The 24,435-nt window shown below is 54.1% G+C and overlaps 8 protein-coding genes across 8 annotated transcripts; 2 read left to right on the forward strand and 6 right to left on the reverse strand.

Annotated features, from left to right (window-relative positions):
- Positions 1–1,286: 1,286 nt before the first annotated feature.
- On the reverse strand, positions 1,287–4,467 carry IUM83_07783 (ankyrin repeat-containing protein; the record flags this gene model as incomplete). Its single annotated transcript, XM_067932106.1, has 10 exons — positions 1,287–2,238; positions 2,359–2,411; positions 2,477–2,542; positions 2,609–2,779; positions 2,844–2,902; positions 3,257–3,530; positions 3,608–3,660; positions 3,734–4,059; positions 4,137–4,189; positions 4,270–4,467. 10 exons carry the CDS (start codon positions 4,465–4,467, stop codon positions 1,287–1,289), a joined length of 2,205 nt encoding a protein of 734 aa, XP_067786396.1.
- Positions 4,468–4,696: 229 nt separating this feature from the next.
- Positions 4,697–5,945, forward strand: IUM83_07784 (serine protease family; the record flags this gene model as incomplete). The annotated part of the gene is made up of 7 exons (XM_067932107.1): positions 4,697–4,865; positions 4,927–4,990; positions 5,068–5,160; positions 5,226–5,355; positions 5,433–5,486; positions 5,552–5,699; positions 5,764–5,945. 7 exons carry the CDS (start codon positions 4,697–4,699, stop codon positions 5,943–5,945), a joined length of 840 nt encoding a protein of 279 aa, XP_067786397.1.
- Positions 5,946–6,075: 130 nt separating this feature from the next.
- IUM83_07785 (Histidine phosphatase superfamily, clade-1) lies at positions 6,076–7,191 on the reverse strand (the record flags this gene model as incomplete). The annotated part of the gene is made up of 1 exon (XM_067932108.1): positions 6,076–7,191. The coding sequence occupies one exon, from the start codon at positions 7,189–7,191 to the stop codon at positions 6,076–6,078; it is 1,116 nt and encodes a 371-aa protein (XP_067786398.1).
- A 539-nt stretch (positions 7,192–7,730) lies between these two features.
- On the reverse strand, positions 7,731–10,709 carry IUM83_07786 (Integrase catalytic core protein; the record flags this gene model as incomplete). The annotated part of the gene is made up of 1 exon (XM_067932109.1): positions 7,731–10,709. The coding sequence occupies one exon, from the start codon at positions 10,707–10,709 to the stop codon at positions 7,731–7,733; it is 2,979 nt and encodes a 992-aa protein (XP_067786399.1).
- A 379-nt stretch (positions 10,710–11,088) lies between these two features.
- On the reverse strand, positions 11,089–11,632 carry IUM83_07787 (Pol Polyprotein; the record flags this gene model as incomplete). Its single annotated transcript, XM_067932110.1, has 2 exons — positions 11,089–11,245; positions 11,427–11,632. The coding sequence occupies 2 exons, from the start codon at positions 11,630–11,632 to the stop codon at positions 11,089–11,091; spliced, it is 363 nt and encodes a 120-aa protein (XP_067786400.1).
- Positions 11,633–11,656: 24 nt separating this feature from the next.
- IUM83_07788 (Pol Polyprotein) lies at positions 11,657–12,355 on the reverse strand (the record flags this gene model as incomplete). The annotated part of the gene is made up of 1 exon (XM_067932111.1): positions 11,657–12,355. One exon carries the CDS (start codon positions 12,353–12,355, stop codon positions 11,657–11,659), a length of 699 nt encoding a protein of 232 aa, XP_067786391.1.
- Positions 12,356–16,636: 4,281 nt separating this feature from the next.
- IUM83_07789 (Serine protease family S54) lies at positions 16,637–18,072 on the reverse strand (the record flags this gene model as incomplete). Its single annotated transcript, XM_067932112.1, has 7 exons — positions 16,637–16,950; positions 17,039–17,186; positions 17,281–17,334; positions 17,406–17,550; positions 17,626–17,718; positions 17,802–17,865; positions 17,940–18,072. The coding sequence occupies 7 exons, from the start codon at positions 18,070–18,072 to the stop codon at positions 16,637–16,639; spliced, it is 951 nt and encodes a 316-aa protein (XP_067786392.1).
- Positions 18,073–18,980: 908 nt separating this feature from the next.
- IUM83_07790 (Sphingosine-1-phosphate lyase) lies at positions 18,981–20,810 on the forward strand (the record flags this gene model as incomplete). Its single annotated transcript, XM_067932113.1, has 1 exon — positions 18,981–20,810. The coding sequence occupies one exon, from the start codon at positions 18,981–18,983 to the stop codon at positions 20,808–20,810; it is 1,830 nt and encodes a 609-aa protein (XP_067786267.1).
- Between the last annotated feature and the right edge of the window lie 3,625 nt (positions 20,811–24,435).

The following is a 24,435-nucleotide window of genomic DNA, read 5'->3' on the forward strand; positions in this document are numbered from 1 at the left end:
TTGTCAATTGTGCTACGAACATGGTGAAGGTGATCAAGTCACTTTTGCGATACTTGACAATTATCCAAGAATCGGGAGCTAATACGCATGAAGCTCTGCTCGATGCAGCCTATCAGTCTGACGCTGTGGTAGTGGATCTGCCTGTAGCGGTATGTACATGTCTTGGAATTCCAGTTCCTGCCGGCGCAAAATATGTCAGTGCGGTGCTCGTTATCGTGGAAAATATTGTGAAAGAAGTCGTGAACAACGGTGACGAAATCACATCGGACGCACAGACTTTCATGAACTTCCTGAAGCACAACGTCACTGCTGATACAGCTGAAGCCAAAGTGGAAGACTTGCAAGATCTCTTGAATTCCAACACGACGTGCGGATGGGAGCTCAAGCGCCTCACTGACCGTGTCGTTTCCACTGTTAGTGATCTCCGCAATGAGACGAACGTGGCAGTCGACGACATTAGGGTAATTGTGAGCAAGTCAAACCTTGTGCTGTATGATATCCCCAAGGTCACAAACAACTGCATGGGCGAGTTGCTACACAACAAAACCCAGCAGGCTGCATTCGAGACCCGTGACTTGATCCGCAAAACGTTTGGAGTGATCATCGACCAGCTCGTGGAGACGGGAAAAACGAATATGGGCAAATCAGTATCCTCCACCGACTACATGCTCAACATCGCTGACATGGGACTCAGCGTTCTGTCAACATTTGACCCCACGGGTCTAGCGTACATGGCATCCCAGTTCATACAACCTACATGTGGACCCACTTCCTTCATTGGTGAGATTGACGATGGAACACTTTACGAAGCTCTAGGGCTCAAAACCGATGGCGATGCGTTTGAAGGCAGCTACGGCACCTGGACGAAATCCGGTGATGGCGTTGTCAATCTCATTTTTGAAAGTACCGACATCAAGGACGTGACGGTGGTTGTCCATTCTGGTGGTGATCAATACGCGAAGGTCGATGTTGGTTCTGGAGACACGGTCTCGTGGAACTGTACCATCCCCGAACTTGAGGACAGGACCATGTACCTGGATCGGTGGCGCCCTGGTCTTTTTGGTTTACCTGGCACAGGAGGAGGGTCGTTGTTGATGTGGGTCCCACGCTCGACGGAAGGTGGTCACATTAAAATGCACGTGAGGATCAACCCCAGTTAAGTTCGGGCAAGTAGGTGTGTGCAGTCATAGTAGTGAAATGCGTCGAAAAGTAAACTAATGACACGATGGAAGTGTCCTCTTCGTAAAGCCAGAATACAAACGTATTCAAACGTGTCATAGCTTCATTCAAATAGAGTTAATTGCGCGTGAAATACTGAACGCCAGCGCGTGTCGAACAAGCTGGCGTTGTCTTAGCTGGTCCGGATCTGGCATGAGGCTACGCGGGAATTGGAGCACACGCAGGATACCTTCCATATCACATTTCATGAGTTCCTCCTGTAGTTCATCGAGGATGACCAGCGACACACTGAACATGACTCGCCAGCCATCGATGATGAAGATGTCCAGCAGGCGGATCACCAGAGTCGGCGCTAATGTCTCGAACGACGAAAAGAAAGTCAGGAACCAGCGCGTGCAAAAGGTCGCCACGTGCACACCCTCAGTTTGAAAATGTGTGTACAGCTCTGGCATGTGGGTCGAGAACAGCAGTTCAAACTTGGACAGGTATGGCTGGAGTACGGCCATACCCGGTTCATAGAGATTGCGGTCGTTTTCAGGCTCCGAAAACCCTACGAACAACCAGAAGATATCTGCTTCATCCACGGCAACTTCAGCCAACAAACGCACTAAGAAACCCATCCCTTGGCAGTAGCCCACTCGCGGATTGTACACGACATATGCACGCAATACGCGCCTGATTTTCGCTTCAAGATCTGGATTCCGTGTGTTCGAGCTGCTTACAGCTGGGGTATCGTGGGAATCAGTGCTTGGAACTTCTTCTCCTTCACCTATGACAACAAGCTCAATCATCTCACTGAGGATGGATTTCACCGTATCTTCATCGTCATCATCATCATCATCAGCTGAAGAGGGGCTTGCTGACGGTGAACTCGGCATAGCGTCCCCATTTTTGGCGTATATGCTCCGATGGCAAGTGCGCACAACATCAACATCAATTTCTCGGAACCAAACTGCGAGCTGGGCGTCATCTTCACTCAAAGATAGCTCCACTGCATCCAGTCCAACCGCCAACTTCGTCCCCACTTTCTCCAGCAACTGCTCGTACATGCTGCAGCGTCTGTCGGCAGACAGATAGTGTGATGCAATCCCGCTTGACCGCCATGGTGTCGACTCGTAAAATACTGAGAGCCATAGTGAACTTCGGATCGATTCTGATAATCCACCAGATCGGATGCACTTTTTCCAAATCGGTGCGGTGTCAACCAAGTGAGAGTGCAGACGGAAGTTGACCTGAGTAATTGCATGGAAATCGTCAGTCATAGCTTAGGACTACATTGACGATTGTGTAAACTCACCTTTGACAGCCGGGCAAGGTCTTCAACACGTAGATAGGATAGACATTCGAAGTAAAGCCCATCATGCTGTAAATCACGTGTTTGGTAAGTGCATTGAAATGTTGAATACTGAATACATCATGCCAAACTCACCTTTTGAAATAATCCAGTAAGAAGGTCCTCTGTGCCCGAGCTAATTGAGTCTGCCGTAAGCAGTGCCTTGCCAGGAGATCTGGCTTCTCTCGCATCGATCTCCCACAAGCACTCCTCGATAGCTAGCCATTCGGTGGGGGATTGTGGGATGATGATTAATTGCTCCCCACTCTACGATAGTATCAGCATTAGAACACACACGGAAGATGCTTGAATCGCTCAATGTGTATCGTACCTTTCGAGGAGAATTTGCGGCACTCTGGTTGGCACTTCCAGATGTATCAATTGGTGGCGCTGAGCTTTGTCGGATTATCCTCGGTTGAACACCCGAATAGTTGAATTTCCCCCGTATTGTTTTCCGGATCGATGAAAACATACTGACGGTTCTCCGTGGGGTAATCGGTCGAAAGTTTGCTGTCCTTGGCGATGGAGAAGTTGATCGGCGAATCCTACTTGACTGGTCTTCACTCGCAGTATCGTCTTCTTCTTCTTCTTGTGTCACAATTTCATATGAAGCCAGGGTCACCAGCTTCGCCGTGTTGCTTTGAGTGTCAATAATCGGGATCTTTGCGCTATCTTCCGCAACCTTCTGTACTTGATGCAGCCTTCCCGCTTCGAAGTCTTCCAACGTTATGTGTGACTCATTACATTCTTCGTCGCTTCCTGAAATCGCTTCGACTCCGTCAGGCGCAGTCGACGAGCTCGATCCATCAACTTCGGTCCACCCATCCGACGTCAAACTAGACATTTTGTTCAACTTGGATGCCGTCGTGGACAGAGATACACCGGGTGTCGTGAGTTTCACAGCCAATGGGATCTTCAATGGCTGGTTAGCTTCCGCAACAACTTCCCGTTCCGCTGATGTAAGGCTGGATAGGACAGACTCGCTGGTATTGCGAAAAAAAATTGCCGTTTGGAGGCGCTAAGTATTTAAGTCGACACACAAGGCCCACTGTTAATACTCCACGTAACGTTCATATACGATAGCTCCAAGCGTACCGTTGTGCTGAATAAATCCAATGCACTTGCAGCAGCCAACAGCACCGCGTCGTCTGTTCCATCCACCAACAAGACTTTCTTTAATTTAATGCCCTCGCATTCAGTAGCAATTCACAGTCAACTTACCCAGTTGCGGCAGCAATTTCTTTTCGGCTTCCTGGAGTTCTTCCGCCACTCGGTGAAGATCCATCTCCGTCTGCGCGCGTTTGTCATCGTCCTCCAGCCGCGACGACTGCATCTTCAGCGTCACCGCACGCAGCATCTTCGATTCTGCCGCCAGTTTCTCCCACGCACCGATTTGCTCTCTCAACTGGTCATGCCGTTCCAATCTCGCTTGAAGTGGATCCAGCACCGTGAACCGAATCGACTGTTCCATCCTCTCCGCTTCCTCCTGCTCGATCTGCTTCATCGTGACCTTGTACTCTCCATTATCTTCAACTTCATTTTTACCACTGAGCACACAATGTTTTTTTGTGAGATCTCTAAAAAAGTCTTTTTAAAAAAAATCACTAAAAAAATTCTTCGATACCTGCAGGTCTCGGAGAAGATTTCCGCCACTGTAGCCATCGTAGCGCACGCGACCTGCAACATCAACATGAAGCGTTAACACCTCCTAGAAAAACACTTTAAACTTCCTTCCTACAGAATTCTCTAAAGTCTACCTGGATTTGCTCGACCATGTGCGTCATCTCCGTCTCCAGGCGCCTCAGCGCCTTGTCCTGCCTGTTAAAGTGCCACACGGCCGCCTCCAGGGGCGTCGCATTCTCCCGCAGCTCCGGCTCCTTCTCCGTGGGCGCCTCCTTCGCCGCGCCGCCACGGGGCGCATAGCGGCCAATTTTTCGCCGCAATCCTTGCAGCATCCTCCCCTCTCCGCTCCGGCTGGCGCTGCTTTCTTCTTGGTGAGCGCGCGGGCGTGATTGGCGAGCAGATTCTGCCCCTGATTGCAGGAAATTCCAGCGCGCCAACGGCAACAGCGAGGCCAGGCGAGGCTGTCCTCCCTATCCATCGTCGCATCGCCACGCTTCCACCGTAACGGCTGGGTGGTATTTCAGTACCTCCACTTTTGTCAACGGTCGACTGAAATAAAGGATGGGGATATTCCACCGGAAGAAGAAGAAGCACAAGGGCGAGGAGAAGCATGAAGACGGAGACAAGAGCTCGAGCTCCAGTGACGCGGAGCTCCCGCCGCCACTCATGGCGGTGCTCAACTCCGTGCAAGAAATGGACAGGAAGCCGCCCGTGACGCTCGCGCTCATAGGTTGCTACGGTTAGGACACTGGTGGAGGAAGTGCAGTGCTAACTGGTGGATTGGGTGCCAGGGGTTATGTATTTGCTGCATGTGCAAGCGACGCGGACGCCGTCGCTGCTGCTGCCGTTTGCATTGTGAGTGGGTGTTTTTTACTGTTGTGGTGTTGATGAGGGTGATTTATAGTAGTAAATCGTGGATCTGTTGTCGATAGGTGTCCGGGTAATGTGGTGGCGAACAAGGAAGTCGGAGCGGTGTTTATTTCGCCGTTCATCCACTGGGAGGACTTGCATCTGTACCAGAGCATGTGAGTGCGGGCCGGAGGGTGGAAGAGAAGCAAAGCGAGGTGCTGATTGCTGGAGTTGGTGTCAGATTGTCCTTCCTTTGGAAAGGATACAAGCTGGAAGGACGGCTCGGCAGCATCGGCTTTTGCGTGTTGCTGGTCTACTTGATCGTGCTGACGCAAGCGCTCATTGTGGCTGGAGCGCACGTGATATCGTGGGTAAGGCCTACGGGCATTTGGCAACACTGGTGCGATGAAGGAGGCTTATATGTGGGAACTGCGTCTTGTCACGGTAGGGAGCAACGCAGGAATGCTTTACGGACTTTTCGAGTGTGCTGACCGCTATGAAGGTACGAAGTTTGTCAGTGCAGGAATAATTTCGAGTTTACATGCCGACGGGTATTGTGTCGGCCAGGTGATTTTGAACGTCAACTCGCCGACATTCACGAAGCTCTACAGCTTTAAGGTGCCCACCAAGTACGCGGCGTGGCTCGAGTTGGTTGTCACCTACCTTCTAGTCCCGAAGCTGCCGATAGTGGCTCAAGGTGCTGGTCTCGTTGCAGGTGCGTGAGTAACAAGTAGAATGCTGTCCTCCGTGCACGTTGCTCACGGTCGTGCTTATCGCAGGATACGTTTACGTTGTGACCCCGAACGCTCAGGGGGTCGTCGAGTGCGTGGCACATCACGTGCAGAAGCTCTTGATTCGAGTTGGAATAATGAAGAGACCCCTGCAGTGGTGGCAGTTGGGGGCGAGGTTCATGGATTCCATGCGCCGACGAAAGCAGCGCTGGAAAGAACGAGGAGAGTAGCTCGCTTCCTCGTCACGTGGTCTACTGCACAAGAAACAATTCTGGCCTTTTAAAAAAAATGAACTTCGAGTAAACTATGCTTGAAGGACAGCGGTGGAAATTTGTCTTCGTCTTCAGCACACTTCCGGTCTTAGACAAGGTGCTGGAAGCTCTCCGCCTGGATGCTGTACTGCGCAGCTTCGCCTCCGCCTCTGCTGTGCTCTTCCAGCATGAAAGTCACCACGCCACAGTTGCTCATCTTGGCCTCCTTGGCGTCGTGCTGCACGTCGCTGGGGAAGAACTCGCGGCAGAACGCCCGGAACCAGAGCGAGTGGCCGTACACGACCACCACGTCCTTCTGCTGCTGGAAGACCCAGTGCGCGAACGCCAGCAGGCGGTCCCGGCCGCTGCCCAGCACCGCCTTGTTGCCATGGCTCTCCGCCACGTTGAGCAGCTCGTCGTGGCGCTTCTCGCCTCGCGGCGCCTGTGCCAGCACCTCGTGCGGGTGGGCGGCGTGCGGCTGGCTGAGCGCCAGCGTGTCCAGGTTGCGGCCGATCTCCTGCAGACACGACAGCACGTGGATGTTGTCGCCGGGCGTCTCCAGCCTCGAGGCCGACGCGAGGCGCGCCGTGTCAATGGCGCGGCGCAGGTTGGAGGCCGCCACGACGCTGCCGGGCAGCGGGCAGCACAGATAGCGCAGCAGCGCGCCCTCCTCCGTCTGAGGCGGGGAGTGGCGGTGCGGCTGCACGGGCTCAAGGGGCTCTGCTGCCATTGCAGTGGCAAGGTCGTCGCTGCCGCCGCCGGCCAGCGCGCAGAGCGGCGCCTCGCTCACGTGGTCGCGCAGACTCTGCGCCTGGAAGCGGCCGCGCCGGCTCAGCGGCGAGTCCAGGAAGACCGAGTCGCCCGAGGGCAGCAGCAGCCACTCGCGAGCCACCGCGCGAAGCAGACTGGCGAGCGCGCGCAGGTTGAGCCCGCGATTGAACACGACGTTCCACTCGGACTCGGCGTGGCGCACGAACAGCACGCGCCTGCGCTTGGTCACGACGGGGGCGGCGGCCGAGGGGTCCAGCAGGACGCTCGACTCGGGGGCTGAGACAGAGGACGAAGAGGAGGAGGAGGAGGACAGCCAGTGCTTGTCGCTGGAGAAGAGCAGGTGCAGCAGCGCCAGGAGGAAGAGCTGCAGCTTCCACGCGACGTGGTCGGCGGCGTCCAGCAGCGCGGGCCACACGCCCAGAGACGCCAGGCGACGGCGCACGCCGCGGTTCATCAGGTCGAAGTGTCGTCGAGGAATTGACTCGCAACTTACCTCAAATAGATGTGGTGTTTCGACACAAGATACTCAAATAGGGGTGATGGATAAGCTGAGGCGGTTCGGAAATTCGCAGTTCGACGAACTGTCGTTTGGGGCTGTTTTTCGGACGTCATCAAGTAACATTGGTGCAACATTCTCCTACTCCAGGGATATCATCGAGTAACATAGGTGCAACACCAGCCATCTCTGGAATTCAGGGCGGTTGCCTGCAGTCGTCCAGAGATCTACGAGTACTTCGGCATTCGGCAATTCGTGGGCCATGAAGGACGTGCTGTTAAATCACGGTAAGTGAGCTGGAGCTGGGAAATGAAGAACTGATGCATTATCTAACCTGTTTCCTACTCCTGTGCAGAGAGCCGCGCCTCGCAACCACCGCGCCGCCCTGCAACCCTTGGTAACCACTGTGGCTGCGACCACTCACGCCCGCAACCGCCCGCAACCGCCCGTACCATCGCACGCAACGACTGCGAGTTCCAACACTCCTTCTCGCGCGGTCACGTCGTGAGCATGACGAGCACCCGAAGTTCCTCGAGCCTCGGTGCCGGCAGGGTCTTCGTCAAGATGTCCGCGCGCATCAACTTCGACTCGCAGTAGCTGACGTTCAGACCCTTGTTCCTGGACAAGTCCTTGATAAACTTCAGCCTTATATCGATGTGCTTCGCGCGCCCGGACGTGTCTTCGCCTTCTATCTGCTTGATGGCCGCTTGGTTGTCCACGTGCAACTTGTACGGTACCTCCACCTTGATCCCTATCTCACTCAGCAGCTCGACGATGCCTAACATTTCGGCCGTCACCTGCGAAGCTGCCACGAACTCCGCCTCCATGGTCGACAAGGCCACGCTGCTCTGCTTCTTGCAGATCCATCCGACCACCATGCCACAGACCATCAGCACACCGCCGCTCACCGACTTGCGGTCCACGCGGTCGCCGGCGAAGTCGGCGTCGCTGTACCCTTCCACCACAATAGTGTCCTCGCTCATGCTTCCCCTGGGCGCGTGCATGGCGAACTTAGTGTCCACCGTCCCTTTCAAGTAGCGCGCAATCTTCTTAGCTAGTCGCCAATCACTTACGCGAGGCTCGTGCGTGCGCCTCGTCACCCGATGCACAGCGTAGGCAATGTCCGGCCTAGTGCACCGGGCGACCCACAACAGACTGCCGACAAAGGACTGGAAGGTCTGCACCGTCGGCCTCTGAGGGCTACCTGCCCCGTCATTCGGTAGTAGCTCTCCATCGACATCACTCTCGTGCTCGCCACCAATAGGCACCCGCACTGCCGACGCCTCGCCCAACCCGAACTTGTCCAGCATCCCCAGGATCGCTTGGCGCTGCTCGAGCAGCCATCCCTTGTCCTTGTCGTACTCGAACCCGATGCCCAGGAACTTCGAGACGACTCCCAAGTCTTTGAGCTCCAGCACAGCCATGTCCTCGAAGAACGCGTCCACGCGAGCGTTGCTTGTACCCGTGACCAGCAGGTCGTCGACGTAGACGCCAACAAGCGTCACACCACTCGCGTCGCGCTTGTAATACAGACAACCGTCCGTGTAGCACTGGCAGAACCCGAGCTTCACCAGGATCTTGTGAAGAAGCCTGTTCCACAACCGGCCAGCCTGCTTAAGGCCGTTCAGACTCTTGATCAAACGCAACGCAAGTTGGCCCTTGTGCTTTACCCCAAGCAGAGCGAGCAACTCGTCGGGGATCTCCATCCCGTCCGGAATGTAGAGGTAGATCTCCAACCCTTCCTCCTTGTCAGCCTTGACGTAGGCACTTGGCATATCACCGTGGCGCGCCGGCACTTCCCAGACGTGCGCCATCACAAAGATCAACTTGCCGGTGGTCAAGTCCAACACGGCCGAAAAAGTCACGATGTAATCGATCCCATACTCCTGTTCATTTCCGCATACCACAAGCCTGCCCTTGTAACGCTCTACCGTGCCGTCAGCATGCGTCTTGGTCTTAAAGACCCACTTCGTGTGCAGCAGTTTGCTGGTCCGAGGCCTCGCTACCACCTCCCAGGTGTTGTTGCTCTCGAGCGCCTCGAATTCAACCTTAATAGCCTCCTTCCACTTGTTCGCACGCGCGTCCCGCATCGCCTCTCGATAGTTCCTCGGGTCGGGCGTCACGACGGCATGCACCACTTGGACCGGCACGTGCTTGGCGCCCATGTGCCGCGTCTGCATTCTCGCTGCTGGAGCAGCGCTGGCCGCTATTGGGGCGAGCTGCTCCCCAGCTCCTTCTGACCCTTGGTCACCTTCAGCGTCTTCACCGACGCCATCCGTGCCGTGTGCCTTCTTTTTCTTCTTCTTGCCCTTGGCCTGCTTCTTCTTCTTTTTGGGGACCTTCTCCTTCTGCTGCGTGGCCTCCTCACGCTCCTCGATCGAGCGCCACAGCTCGGGATCCTCCCTCTTCAGCTGCGCCTGCAGCTGCACATTCTGTTTGCTGTCGAGCGTCTCGACGTTCTCGATGTGCTGGGTCGTCACCACGACCATGTCCTTGGGGATGTACACCTTGAAGCCCTTGGTCTCGTCGTTCTTGCCGACGATCATGCCCACCTCGGCCCTTGGCTGCCAGGCCTTCTTGCCTGGGTCTCGGTACACCGTGCACGGACTGCCGAAGGTCACGATGCCCGCCATGTCCGGGCACTTGCCCGTCAGAACCTCAATGGGCGACACCCGTCTGGTGTTGGCGCTGCACGCGCTGCGGTTGAGCACGTACGCGGCGTACTCGACCGCGTACCCCCAGAACTTCAACGGCAGCCCGCTCGCGAATAGCATGCAGCGGGCCATGTTCAGGATTGTCCTGTGCATCCGCTCCGCCTTACCGTTCGAGGCCTGGTTGTTGGCTTCACTCACCTGCCGACGCACGCCGGTCGCCCGACAGAATTCCTCGACGTTCATGTACTCGCCCCCGCCGTCGGTGCGCAGCACGTGTATGCGGCAATTGTACTCCTTCTCAAAGAAGACCAGGAAGTGCTCGAACTTCTTTGTGGCCTCAACCTTGTTCTTAGCTAGGAACGCTCTCACGTAGTTTGAGCTGTGGTCCACGAAGTTGATCATGTAGCGGTTTCCGTGCCTGTCTCTCGGGGTCATCGGCCCCTTGATGTCACTGCATATGACACCGCCGATCTTGTCCACCGGGGCGTTCTGGCCCGTGTCCTTCTTGGATTGATTCACCTTGTGCTGCTTGCCTTGTGCACAAGTGAGGCAGTTCAGCCTGACTCGACTGGTCAGCTTGACGCCCGAACCCGGAGCGTCCGCCATGCGCTCCAGCGTGTCGAACGCGAGATGGCCAAGGCGATTGTGCAGCTCGAGTAGCGTGCACTCGGTCACCGCATCGGCGCTGATGCCGCCGCTCTCGACCGCTGCCATCACTGCATTCACGCGCTCCTGCTTGCCACACCCACCGAGAGTCTCCACCAGCAGTACACCGTTGGCGCGTCGCACCTCAAAGATGCGCCGTTCGTCCGACTCACGCATGACGTAGCTCCTCTTGTTCAGCCTTGTAAGGTACACCCCTTTTCCTCAAGCAAGCCGTAGCTGATGATGTTATTAATCACTCCCTTGCTGTAGTACACGTTCGTCAAGTCGACGCGGCTCTCGCTGCCGTCCACCACGGTGCGCAGCTCCACCGTCCCTCGCTTCGTCACACTAAGCACGCCTCCGTTGGCGGTGCTCCACGAGTCAACGTAGTCCACAGTATCGCGCAGTAGACTCTCGTCGTTCACCAGGTGAACACTCGATCCACTGTCCAAGATCCACACGCCATCGTCTGCCAGCCCACGGGTCGTACATGCACTGCTCACAGCGAGCGTCACCTTCCCGCCCTTCGGAGTCTTTTCACCAGGGCAGTCGCGCTTCATGTGGCCTTCCTTGCCACAGCCCCAGCACGCGCGATCTCCGCCGGCATCAACACGTCCGACGAATCCTTGTCCTCGGCCACCTTGGCCACCGTGGCCACCTCGACCACCAAAACCACCGCGGCCACTGCGTGACACGCCACTGCGAGCATGGGTCTTGCCGGAGCTTATCTCATACTCCGCCGCAAACGCGACGAGCTCCCATGCATGCTGGATGTAGTCAACCCGACTGGAGTCCAGGCGAGTCAGCATCGCCCTCTTCACGTGTTCCGGTGCTGAGTCGCAGAGGCACTGCAGCACGAACTGGTCCGGGCAGCCTGCCCGCTCAGCCACGTACACTAGGTACTGGAAGTGCTCCGTCCAGGTCTTGTTGCTCGGCTTCGTCTCGGACATGAGGTCCATCGCCTTCGACACCGGCACCTTCGTCGAGTAGAAGCCCAGCATCCTGTCCATGACATGCTCCACCGTGTTCGACTCCGCCACCCACTTCGGCAGCATCTTGTCGAAGAAGGCCAGCGCCGGCCCCTCCAACTTGTTGTTCAATGCCAGTATCTTGAAGTCGTCGGGCTAGTCCCCGCCGCTCATCAACTGCGCCGCCACCAGGCGCTGCACGAACTTCTTGCCCCACGCGAGGAAGTCTGCACCGACCCCTGCGTAAATCTCCTTGCCGGAGAACTTCGGAAACCCCGGCCAGTCCAGGTCCTTCATCTTCGGCATCTTCAGGCCGAAGTTCTGCGGCGGGACGAACTGCACGTACTGCTGCTGCGCCGCGGGAGCAGCTCCGTGCGGCAGCGGGTTCTGCTGCGGCGCTCGGAACGACTCCGGCTCTTGTGCGGCATGCGGCAGCCGTGTTGGTGCTGGCCTCGCTCCCTCGGACTCGTCCAGCGAGCCCATTCGCATGCTCCGGTCGCGCGTCTTCATGTAGTCGCCGAAGGTGCCCGACCCGTGCTCGGAGGATGTTGCAAAGAGCCTGTGCCCACTTGACCGTGGTGCCTTCTGCGCACGCTGCGCCTCTGTCACTTGCTGCAGCTGCTGCGCTGCAAACTTTGCCGCCATCCCCTCGAGGAGCCCTTCAATTCGGTCCATGCGCTCCGAGCTCGCGTCAGAGTCCCGACCGCTCCTTGCGTGAGCGTCGTACGCGCCCGAGAGCGAGCGCGCCTCCTCGAACAGCTCGAACGGGTCCGTCGTCGTGCTCAGTCTTCTAACTTGAGTGTCTGGGACGATGTCGGCGGGTTCGGGCGGGCTTGAGGAAGTGTCGGGGCCCATTGGGCTCATAACCTGTTAAATCACGGTAAGTGAGCTGGAGCTGGGAAATGAAGAACTGATGCATTATCTAACCTGTTTCCTACTCCTGTGCAGAGAGCCGCGCCTCGCAACCACCGCGCCGCCCTGCAACCCTTGGTAACCACTGTGGCTGCGACCACTCACGCCCGCAACCGCCCGCAACCGCCCGTACCATCGCACGCAACGACTGCGAGTTCCAACACGTGCTGTTCTCGTCGCTGCAGGGAGAGTTCGCCTTCATGGTGCCTCCGCCACCCGCTCACTACGGCCACCCGGCCGGTTTCTTTGTCTGGCTCATCGACGAGCTCGTGAACACCTACGTCGAGCATTATTTATATGTGGCATTGCAAGAAGAAAACGGTTATGCGCTCTAACCGCCGCCGTTTTTCAATCTTTTAATACCAATTAATCTATTCCTTTTCAGTCTATACGTCGTTTGTTTCAAACCTTCGAACTGCGCCTCCCCCGGGTCCACCACCCGGGTCCCCGAATTTGATAGTGTAGTACATTTACGGAGTGGCACTACTCCGAGTGCACCGTTGGGTCATGTTGTTTAAAATGCCCAGCTCCGACCCTCCTACAAAACAGCCAACTTTAGTGGTGTACGCTACCGGGGGGGGGGGGCTCTCACTAACGGATAGGACGATTCTCTAATTTTATCGACTTCAACTTGCAGGCCGATCAGATGTTAAGTGCGTTGGTGTCCGAAGGACTACCCTTCTGGTGATGCCACCGCACTCGTGCTTAGGCCAAAAGAGGGTCGTCACGCTGTTTCTTCAACTAGTAGGCATACAGCGCGTTGGTCGGTCGTCCTTCCAGTAAACCCTCTGCCCATTGATAACTTCATACGGAACATTGTACTTGTCGAGGACATGCTCAGGTGTGTTGCCTTTTACGACCTGGCGTAGCATCTTGGCGTCGGCGTCTGAAGTCTGAAAGATTGTAGGACAACTTGAGAATGACAGACTCACCCTGTCTTTCTTCTTCTTACTTTGACATTTCTGTACTGTCGGCATGGGCACGCAACGAGCGCTGGCTGGTATTGCCACAAGCGGGTGGAGTGCGTACTACGTCCTGGACATTGCGAGGTGGTTTGATCTCGGTCATGTCCGACGCAGTGACATCAGTCTTGGTGATACCAGCGAGAAATACTACATGTAGTATATAAACGAGCAGCGGGGCCCATACAGACATGGGTATTGTTTGCTGAACGAGAGTTGTGAACTTTTCAGACTTGATCTTGTAAATAAAATTGCGGAATGAGCTGTGTGGTGCAGACCTGGAGAGTTCATGTATCTGGTGACAGCGTTGGTTGGGTGGGAAGGCAGGATATACGGTAGCTACGCCGGCTGCCTAGAGTAATCATTCCAAGCCATTTCTCGCGCGATCAGGATTTCGTGCTACTGGTATATTGAAGTCGGGTGTAGATAATTTCACGGTTGCCTTGTTGACGGGAAGCCGAGTGTGACAGTACCCGCCATAATGTCATCTTGGGATAGGCAGTGCTTACTCGCGTGCCGAGTAATCCAACCTGAAGTGCTGTGCCGCTGGAACTTCCAGCGGCCCAACACTTCACCATCTTTACGACGATACTTCCAGTGAAAGTACCGCCGTAAACCTGGAAGTCCCTACGTATGTATGCGAAAGACACTGTACTGGCAGACGTCAAACCTGGTCTGAAGGAAATCCTCATCGAGCCACTGCATGTAAAATCACTTTTTTCGTTTGCCGCGGCGGCAAACGGCAATGCCGCCAAGCCACGTGTAGAACTACTGTTATTTTCTTTTGTCTTTAGAAACGTCAAGCAGCATCATTTTCACGAGGTGTTAATAGCATGGCGACGGAAACTGCTTTTCATCGAGGGATGTATCCTTGTGGAGTGTGCATACGTAGCTTTGGCAGCCACTCGACCATGCACTTGACAAAAAGGAGATCTGCCTCACTTCGCTCGACGGAAAATCTCACGACAGCAACATACTTGATGTCGTTGTTGCGTGAGATAAGGATCGGTAGCAAACTTCGCACAGAAATGCCAATTTGAAGTGCGAGGTTGCCACTATCAAGCCGTTTTAATCGCCAGTGCAGGTTAGCACTGATGACGTGGCAAATCAATCTGTCCCCACCGCCATCGACAGATTTCTCGACCACGGCTTACCATGGCATGCAAGCACTAACTATTTTTATCCACTGCACAAACGTATTGTACTGGCCAAAAAAGTTGTATGTACCGCGGAGACGAATCATTCATTTTACACATGGAAGATGGTGACTTTCCATATGCGATAGTTAAATATAGTGTTAAAATATGGAGCTGTCAGAATCTCCGATACAACTTTTTTGGCCAGTACCGGGGGTGGCGAGACAACGGCACTGTTTAGAACGAAGTCTCTTTAGCGACAGCATTGCTTACGTGGTACAGTGTTGAACCGCCGAAAGCGGCTACTGTATGCGTGGTCCCAAACACCACGTGGAAAAGGAACACCCCGCCAGCGATGAAGCCGGTACTGCACGCACTGAAACAGAAGAACTATCCCACCAAATTCATTCACTTGGGTTTTCACCGCGGGAGTCAAATAACAGGACACAAAGGTCGAATTTCTCACAAACGACGCTATCGTGTGAGGGGGTTACGATGACTCCGCACGAGAGAATGCCAGTCCCTTCACTCGACCATGAAGACAAAGCAATGGGTGCGACATTATTTTCGTGGATTAACAAGAGAATCCGTACGGATCAAGAGCAGCGAAAAGCTAGATCGGAAGGCCACTCGACTCTGTCTGCACCATCCTCTCGGACCCCAAACGTGAAAATAACCATTGAGGTTGCCTCGCCTCGGCGCAAACGCACCTCAAGGTACCTCTGTGAGAGAGACCGACGAGAAATTATTCAGCGGATCGGCAGTGGTGAGCAGCAGGCTTCGCTCGCTAAGGAATTTGGTGTCAGTCGTGCTGCAATCAGCAATCTTTACAAGAATCGGTGCCATATACTAGCACGCGGAGTCCGAGACCCAAGCGCCACGCACCCGAAAAAATCGCACAAGAAAAAACTCCTCTCACAGCAAACCCATGTTGCACCAGCAATTACTCAAGCCAACGTGGTCGTACCAGCAAAAGCGTCACTTCCCAAGAGGCAATTAAGCAACGCCACAGAAAATGTGTACGATGTACGAATGGGGTTCCCTATTGGCAATACACCTGAGCATGATTCGACCGAAGACAACAGCACGCCTTGGGCCGAGGACCAGATTAACTTGTCTAGCCAAGACCACCATCCACCCCACCTTTCCTGGCCATCTCAGCACCGAAACCCAGATCTCGCTTGGGGAGGTGAGGAAGACTCTTGTCATATCCACGAAGTCTCTGCGATCTCTTCTCCGTGTCGAAATCTGGTTGCAGCACTGCGAGATGAAAGCATGAGTGCGACGGCGTTCCAGCAGCAAGCCAAACGTCTGCTGCGTATTTTGGTGGAGGAATCCCTCGCCCTCTTGCCGCTGGAGGGTAGAGAGATGACGAATCGATGGGGTGATGTGTGTTACATGAAAGAGATGATGAATGGAGAAGACATTTGCGCGGTATCCATGGAAAGCAGGGATAAGGTGCTACTTCAAGCATTCTCAGAGATCAGTCCAGCATCTCCTGTTAGGATTGTCGAAACCAGCATTGGTGATTCTAGGACTGGCATGGCATCACTTCACAGTCGAGAGAGTTTACGGAGTATTCGTCCACACCAAGTCGTTCTGCTTCTCGATATCGAGTGCGCTACCGGGCATGAAGCTTGCGAGATACTGCAGCACCTTGTGCATGAGAGGCAGATCGCCGCGAAGAGCGTTTACTTCGTGACCGTCATTAGCTCTTTGGAAGGCATTAAAAATGTGTCAAAGCGTTTCCCAGGTAGGTGGCCGGACCTACAGATATCTTTCAGCTCTAACACTTCTTCTGCTACCTTACAAAACCCAGACGTCACACTGATCACGGGACAAGTAGACACCGTATTGGACCAAGAGCAGCGCATCCGACCTGGTATCGGCAATTTCATGCATCGCTACTGGAATGTAGAAACCTGACCAGCAGCGAGCTCCAACAGACATGCCCCCCCCCCATCTAATCATTGTCATCATAATTGAGTCACTCGCAAAGGAGTTAGAATATCGGGTTGGGAAACAGCATAAATTCACTATCACTAACTGCAGTGTCAACTTCAGCTTCAATTTCCATACCTGTTAAACAGTTGTAATCCCTTCACCCTAAGAAATCAGACATCCTGTCAATTGCCGAAACGAGCTAAACGTCGACGACGGAGTTCGTTGGGGCTAATGCGCTCGGGTGCAGGACGTTCACGCTGAGACGGCGCGGTCTCCTGGTATTGATATTCCTCTTCTTGTAGACGACGCGCGAGTTGTTCATCCGTTTCAATGGGTCGAGCCGGCGCCCTTGTCGAACCACGCGAAGAATTGGGCGATATGGGTCGCGTGTCTCGGTTGGACGTTGGTCCGACCAGCGCTTGTATCCATCTGCTGACCGCACGAGATCCGGAAGACATTGCTGACTGCATCGATGGCGAATAAACAAATATGTATCCTACAGTATCAACCACAAGTCATGCAAGCGTTAGTCATTCAGTAAGCTCACAAAGCCACTGTGAATTGCTTTTGCTGCATGCACATACCTGCTAGAATGCCGCACATATGTCCCATGAAAGAGCTCCGCGGGACAAGAAAGTGAATCACAACCAATTCCAGCCACGCTGCGTATTTTGTGGGTACCCGAAAGCCGTATACGCTCGAGAATGCGGGCGAGTTGTGGTTCAAAAGCACCTATCGAGTCAACATGACGAGTTGTGTTGCTGGTAAAGAAATATTGCTTTTCGTATCACCGACAGCAAATTAACGTTATTATCTAACAGCGTACCTTTAGTGCAAATAGCACGCCTGAAAACCCCACACTACACTGATGCAGCGGTGCCTATTCTCGATGTACGCATACGTAGTTAGCAACAACTCCTTCAGCTTATTCATGAAGAGACGGCAACGCACTGGCATCTGGAACCCCGTGGCGAGAATGAGAGCCACCACCACCACAAGGACATGACACAACACCAGCAAGTACCCCACAGTAAGCAGGAAGCGCACGCTCCCCAACTTGTACTCGAGATTGTATCCTTTCCACAAGAACGAGATCCTGCACAAAACCATCAACACACCATCATCACTCAGCCTCGACGCATCAAACCATCCTCCGCAAAAGGCAACGAACATGTTGTGGTACAAGTGCCAGTCGTCCACATGAATGAGGCCCGACGCGACGACCCGCTTCCAGTCCCAATTGCTCAGCACTCGGTCCGGGCAGCTGCACAACAGACCAGCAAGCAGAGTACCGTTAACAAAAATGACAATTCTTTTTCTCATTTCACGACAACTAGTGCCACTTACAGTGAGTATGGAGCGAAGAGCTCGGGCGTTTGGTGCTTCTGGAAGTGAAGGCCGTACATGAGCGCTGTGCAATTATAACATGCGACTGTGGAGTCAGGCAAAAGATTTGTCGATTGCTGTAGCGCGTCTGTTTAGTACCCATAAGCCCGAGCGTCACGGGCGGCTTGCGCTCGAGCTGCTGGATCTGCCGCACGAGCATCAGCATCAGCGCGAGGCCCTGGCCGTTGCGCCCCACGCCGCGCCCGCGGCGACCGACGTTCGGCCCGAACATGGTGTAGAGTGAGAAAATTAATTATCCGTTTAAAACTCAAAATAAATTAGTTATAGTTTAAAACTGGCAAGTAATTTCTTTTACAATTGTAGACGAACTTCAACATCAGGACTGCTGGATGCGCGCAATGCCGATGATGAGTCTGATACGGTATTGCTGTCTTGCTTCAGAATCAACGGAAGGCGTCGTTGGCGAGGTCTTTGGCCTTGGCCCAACTTGGGTCGTTGGCGAAGAGCTGGCGGTATCTAGACTAATCTGGTGATTCAGACTAATCTAATGCTGGTAGCCAACGGTGTGGTTTAGTCCGCGCCTTGCTTGCGACGTCAACAAGATGGTTCTGGGCCAGACCTTCTGGCACGGGTACCGTAAGCAACATTCACCCCAGCACATGGCCACGATAGTGTCCTCCGACTGAAAGATACGGCGAAGGGGAGCCGAGTTGGTCAAGCGCCTACGTGAAAGCTTGCCACGATGTCAGGCCAAGTCGGCCTAAAGCAGGCTAGACTGGAGATCAATGATTGGGGACTCACTCCGCCACCCAGCGACCCCTGAATCCGCTGGAACAGCAGCGAATTCAACCACGACACCGAGAATACAAGCTAGGCCCAGCTTTCGCCGCACGATCGAGTGGCGCCTTCTAGAACGTCAACCCGCCGTGGACTAAACTGAACGCGTCATCTTCTACTCTGATTAGTCCCCGCATCGCCTCAAACCATGGTCTAAATCGGGGTGGCGGTTAACGGCACGCCGCGTTGACGGCACGCCGCGTGCCGTCAACCACCCCGATTTGGACCCTGGTTTCGTGCCGCACGCGTGTTGACGGTACCGACCCACCGCTTCAACTCACCCACCCATTTCCGCATTCTTCAAAAGAACTGCAACCCAACAGGGACCATCACTCTGCTGTCATGCCGCCGCTCTACGCGGCCCTGTTACCCGTGCCGGAGGAGCGCCTCCCGGCCTACGCTGTGGCCGCCGCCGTGCTGTACCTGTCGCTGCGGCCGCTGCTGAACGTGGACCGCTGGCTCGCCAAGCTCTGGCCGTCGCTGCTGCTGCTCTTCGCCTACTACCGCTACCTCGTGGCGCTGTCCTCTACGCAGCTATCCTCGAGCCTCGCGCTGCAGCTCTGGGCGGCGGCGCAGCAGCGTTCGCCCGTGCTGGAGGCCGTGCTGAGCGACACGCTGCTGCTCGCGCTGGTAGGAAGCGCGCTCGCGCTCGCCGCGCAGACTACGCGCCGCCTGCGCTTCGTGTCCCGCAAGAACCTGCTCAACGTGGTGGGCGGCGCCGTGGTGGACGCGCTGAAGCGGCTGCCCGTGGTGTCCGCCAAGGTGGCGGACGAGATGAGGAAGATCGAGGAAGAGGTGGAGCACTCGCTCAAGGGCGACGACCAGCTGGCCGCCACGATGGACAAACTGCGCGCGCTGCCCGAGAAGGGCATGGACGACCAGCAGCTGCTGAACCTCATGGCCGAGCTGGCCGGCAACAGCGACGACAAGTGGAGGGACGGGCTGGTCTCCGGCGCCGTCTACCACGGCGAGAAGGAGCACCTGGACGTGCTCAACAAGGCCTACGCGCTCTTCGCGGTGACCAACCCGCTGCACGCCGACCTGTGGCCGGCTGTGAACAAGTTCGAGGCCGAGGTCATTGCTATGACCGCGGGGCTCATGAACGGAGGACACCAGGAGGTCTGCGGCACGCTCAGTTCCGGCGGTACCGAGAGCATCTTCCTTGCAACCAAGACCCACCGCGATTACTACCGCCACAAACACAACATAACCAAGCCCGAGATCATCGCGTGCGTGACGGCGCACGCGGCTATCGACAAGGCCTGCGAGATCTTGGGGATCAAGCTCGTCAAGGTGCCCATGGACCCCACGACGCTCAAGATGGATCTGGCTGCCGTGCGCTGGAGCATTTCAGCCAACACGATCATGCTGTATAGCAGCGCGCCCAACTTCCCGCACGGGATGATTGACGATATTGAAGCATTGTCCAGACTTGCCGTGCAGAACGATGTCGGGCTCCACGTGGACTGCTGCCTCGGTGGATTCGTGCTGCCGTTTGCGCGCAAACTGCGTTCGGATATCCCGGTGTTTGACTTCTCGCTGCCTGGTGTCACCAGTATGTCTTGCGACACCCACAAGTACGGCTACGGCTCCAAGGGAACGTCTGTGGTGCTGTACAAGAACGCGGAGATCCGACGATTCCAGTACTTCTCGTATCCAGACTGGACGGGAGGGCTCTACGCTACACCTACTTTGGCAGGCAGCCGTCCTGGTGCGCTGAGTGCTGCAGCGTGGGCATCCATGGTGCGTCTTGGATATGAAGGATACATTGAGAAGACGAAGGGCATTTTGGAGACTGTGGACGAGATTAAGGCCGGCATCCAGCAGATCGACGGTATCCATCTTCTGGGAGACCCGAAGGCCATGGTCGTGAGCTTTGCCGGCGACAAGGGCGTGAATGCTCTCAAGGTTAGCGACGTGATGGCGAAGCATGGCTGGAGTCTCAGCCCCTTGCAGCACCCCACATCCGTGCACTTGTGTGTGACTGTGCGCCACATTGGCAAGGCAAAGAAGTTCTTGAGTGCGCTGGAGGAAGCTGTGAACGAAGTGAAGCAAGACCCCAATCCATCCCCGGAGGGTGGCAGCGCTATCTATGGTATGGCCTCCAGTTTGCCGGCGGGGCCTGTCGACGACTTGCTGCGCATCTACACTGACATCACCCTCAAGGTGTAAGCGAAAATGTTGGGCCTGCATGATGAATGCGTCGAATCTAATGCAGCCCTGTACACGTTAAATATCAAGGAGGCTGTGAAGATATTTCCACTTTTTTTTCTTAACTGCACGAATATCTCTTTAATGCTGACTGGTGAGTCACTAGGTTGTGTCAACGGCGACTTTGTTAAGCTGCTGTCCAGTAAAGTGTGGTTTGCGCAGCTTGCGAACGCCTTGGGGCTTGTCTTTCTTCTTTGTGTGGAGAATCTGAACTTCTTGGAGCTTCTTGAGTTGCCCGAGCTGAGCAGCTAGCAACTTCATGCAGATGCCTTTGCGTGGAGTCAGGTTCATCCATAAACCCTCAAGCACTGTGGGCCAAATTGATAACGAGTCTGTAGCAGATGAAGAAAGTGGACCCGCTTTCTCTGGCAGTCGACACCCTACTGAAAAGGTTTTGTCGTGAGGTTGCTCGCCTTGAAACTCGTACATGAATGCGTGGTCAAGTTCATCCACAGTACGCCGGGAGTATTCCAGCGCGAGGATATCACGCGTGAATGGTGCTGGCCAAAATACTGCGTTACCTGGTGACAAGGGGATATCGAGGGCACCTTGGCGAGCATATGATACCTCCCACTTGCTCAACACCGGCACGTCATTGTTGTTTTTTTGGTCATTTTGCTTGGCTATTGCGCGTTCCTGTCGCGTTGCTGGGTAGGCTCGCGTCGAAATATACCTGACTATCAGGATATACATTTCTGGATCTCGGCTGCTCGCAGGAATGCGAAAGCATTTGTCACCAACCCCCACAAGGTTTGCGTTACGATCAAACAGCATCACGGAGGGCCAGGGTGACCGGTCTTCCTCGTCAACATCAGCGATAGTTTTGTTGTTGGTGCTGCTTTCGCTTTCCTGCTGACTTGGTGCATTAGGACGGGCCTCGGTCTCTGTGCTTCTTGAAATTGATCGTTTGCTGACAGGTGCCATTGCGGGTACCCGCGTAATACAAACCGATTTGAACAAGTTTTCCGTCAAAAGTTGTTCGTGCTGCGCGTGAGCTGCTAGGAAGTCCCAGTAGGACAGCGAAGTCTTCAAAACACACACGTCGCAAAAGAAAACCAGTCTTCCGGGCTCTGCTACGATGGTAGCGATAACTTCTGCCGACAGCATCGCCCAGCGACTGCATCTGAGGTGAAGCATTTGGCCACATCCATCTCGTGAACACAGTAACGCAGGCTGCCGTCTAGACAATCTTCTTGATACTCGGATTGCTTTGGCGCAGACTGCACACGTTCGTGAGGCCAATATTCCGCTCTCATCATAATGGGCAATGCTGGTCCCCGCCTGTGGCGTTGACGCCAGCCCTTGAGCCCGGTTCCTCGATGCTACCGCAGATGCGGGGGGTGTTTTGGGTCGAAATTGGTCCGCTAGAGAGCGAGCTCGACCTGTGTAGTTCTCAATACTTAGAACAACATTGAGTTGTGTAGATATGGAAGCGGTGACCTGCACATTGAGGTTTTCACCGTCGAATTCAAGAAGCACCGGCATGCCACGCTCCCCCGTCTCAGTTAGATAGAGCTGGAACGGCTCAAGTGGTGCGATTAGCAGGTTGCTAAGCTTACGCGTCAGCTGGTCCTTCAAAAGCCCGTATATGGTCTGTCCTACGACCACACACCACGACACAAGTCGTTTAGCATACCATTGGTATAATCAGACCCCTGATTGCTCATGGCAAAGCTCGCGCACCTCCAATTTCAGCAATAGCGCGGGTGCTTTGCATATATTCCACAGCGTTGCTGCCGCATAGATTGCAGTGTCCGTGGCTGCGCCGTCGGCTTGTTTGACATCAAGCGACCTTAGTAGAATCGGAATACCCGCAAGGGCATCTAAATGTCTTTGGCACTGATTCTGCGTTGAAAACGCGACCAATGCGGCAGCGCTTGTTCTCATTAACTCGCTGTCACCACTCGCGTACGTGTTCCATAACAGCATTGAAAGCGGACATTGGTGCCGGTGCGAAACACAATTCCATCTGCAAGATATTAGGTACTGTAGTTTCAAAACGCTAATGCCATCTTTGCAACTAACCTGTCACAGGAACTTGCACTGAGCCGACCTCGTTCTGAGAGTGCCAGGTTCCCGAGAATCCTACGAGACAACATGTTACGACCAACTGTCTGTAGTATACTTTGAAAACGGACATCGTACCCAGCGCAGATACGTTGTGTTACCAGATGTGTAGCAGCTTTAGCAATTTGAGTAACTCGACGAACCCCTTGTACTTGGACTAGTTGATCTCGCAAGTGGGCATCACGTGCCATCATTAACAATCGACGCATGTCCATTTCCACATCTGCAGCATGTTTCTCGTCTTCCTCATTGCGCCGCAGCAGCACCACCAACTCATTGAATGTATCCTCAGCTCTTTCTCGTCTTGTTGCCATGCTCTGTGACGACTCGCTTCAGGCGCTGCAGTGACCTCTCGCCAAGCTACCAAAGTTATATATGTGGTTTCGCTGGCGTTGACGGATTAAGGCCAAGTAAAAAAAGTTGTATTTGTTAATTCTCCGTGAGGCATTACTGACGCGTTGGCCAATGCAGTTTTTTTTAAGCTTTACCAAGCAATACCTTAACGTAACGCGCAGCTTCTACAAAATATTTTGTGACTCCTAAAGAGCTAAAAGAGTTAATTCATGTAGCCGGAGTCTTGATCATATGCTCACTAAAAGTTGGCGTTGACTGCATAGTATGATTTTTGTGGACACAAAGTTGGGCTTCCCAGTGTACGTGCTACATATGAAAATCCAAGTTGTATTAGAACTACTTTGAAGTAGTATTATTTACACCCTTCTTCATGTAACTCATAAGACAATATTGTGATAATAATGATCAGAATTTAAGAAATACTTAAGAGTCGGGGCAAGAGAGCAGTGCGACAGCAAAATGACAACACCACGAAGCACGACTGAATGGCAAATTTCTCACCCAACCCACGTACATACTAGTACACTACAGGTATACATGAATTAATAATTCAGCACATGTACATAGTACTGTACCTCGATGATGCAACAACAGGATTACTCTGATTATTCTTGTTCGTCAAACTGAGCAATACTGTAGACCTTGTATTATGAAACCAGTGCCATCAATTGACGCATGTCCAGTTCCTCACATCCGCAACGTGCTTCTCGTCGTCCTCATTGCGCCGTCGCAGCAGCACTACAGCTCTTCGATTGTATTGTAGACCGGTCCCGTATTGATGACTTCACGCAGAACCCAGTACGTGTATTAGTATTTGTCATTTGTCGAGATTTTGCTTCGCTAATTTGCCCTTTACGACCCGGCGCAGCAGCTTAGTGTCGGTGCGTAGGCCACGATGTTGACGGCAACACTCTTGACTGCCAGTGCTTCAAAATAAGCAAGTGGTGTGCAATTCACCACCTCTTTCCAATACCATTTTATGGTCCTTATAATAGTTTCTACAAATGCTCTCGCTCTTTTGTACCCTATCTTTTGAATCGGCAAACACTTTATAGCTTCGGCGAGATCATACCTCCTGGAGCTCGCCAGCGGAGAAGAGAACGAGCTGACACGAGACATACTGTTTACAAAGGAACCACTGTGAATCCCTCCTCTTTACTATTTG

The sequence above is a fragment of the Phytophthora cinnamomi genome, assembly GCF_018691715.1.
Source record: "Phytophthora cinnamomi strain GKB4 chromosome Unknown Contig68, whole genome shotgun sequence".
Taxonomy (NCBI): Eukaryota; Oomycota; class Peronosporomycetes; order Peronosporales; family Peronosporaceae; genus Phytophthora; species Phytophthora cinnamomi.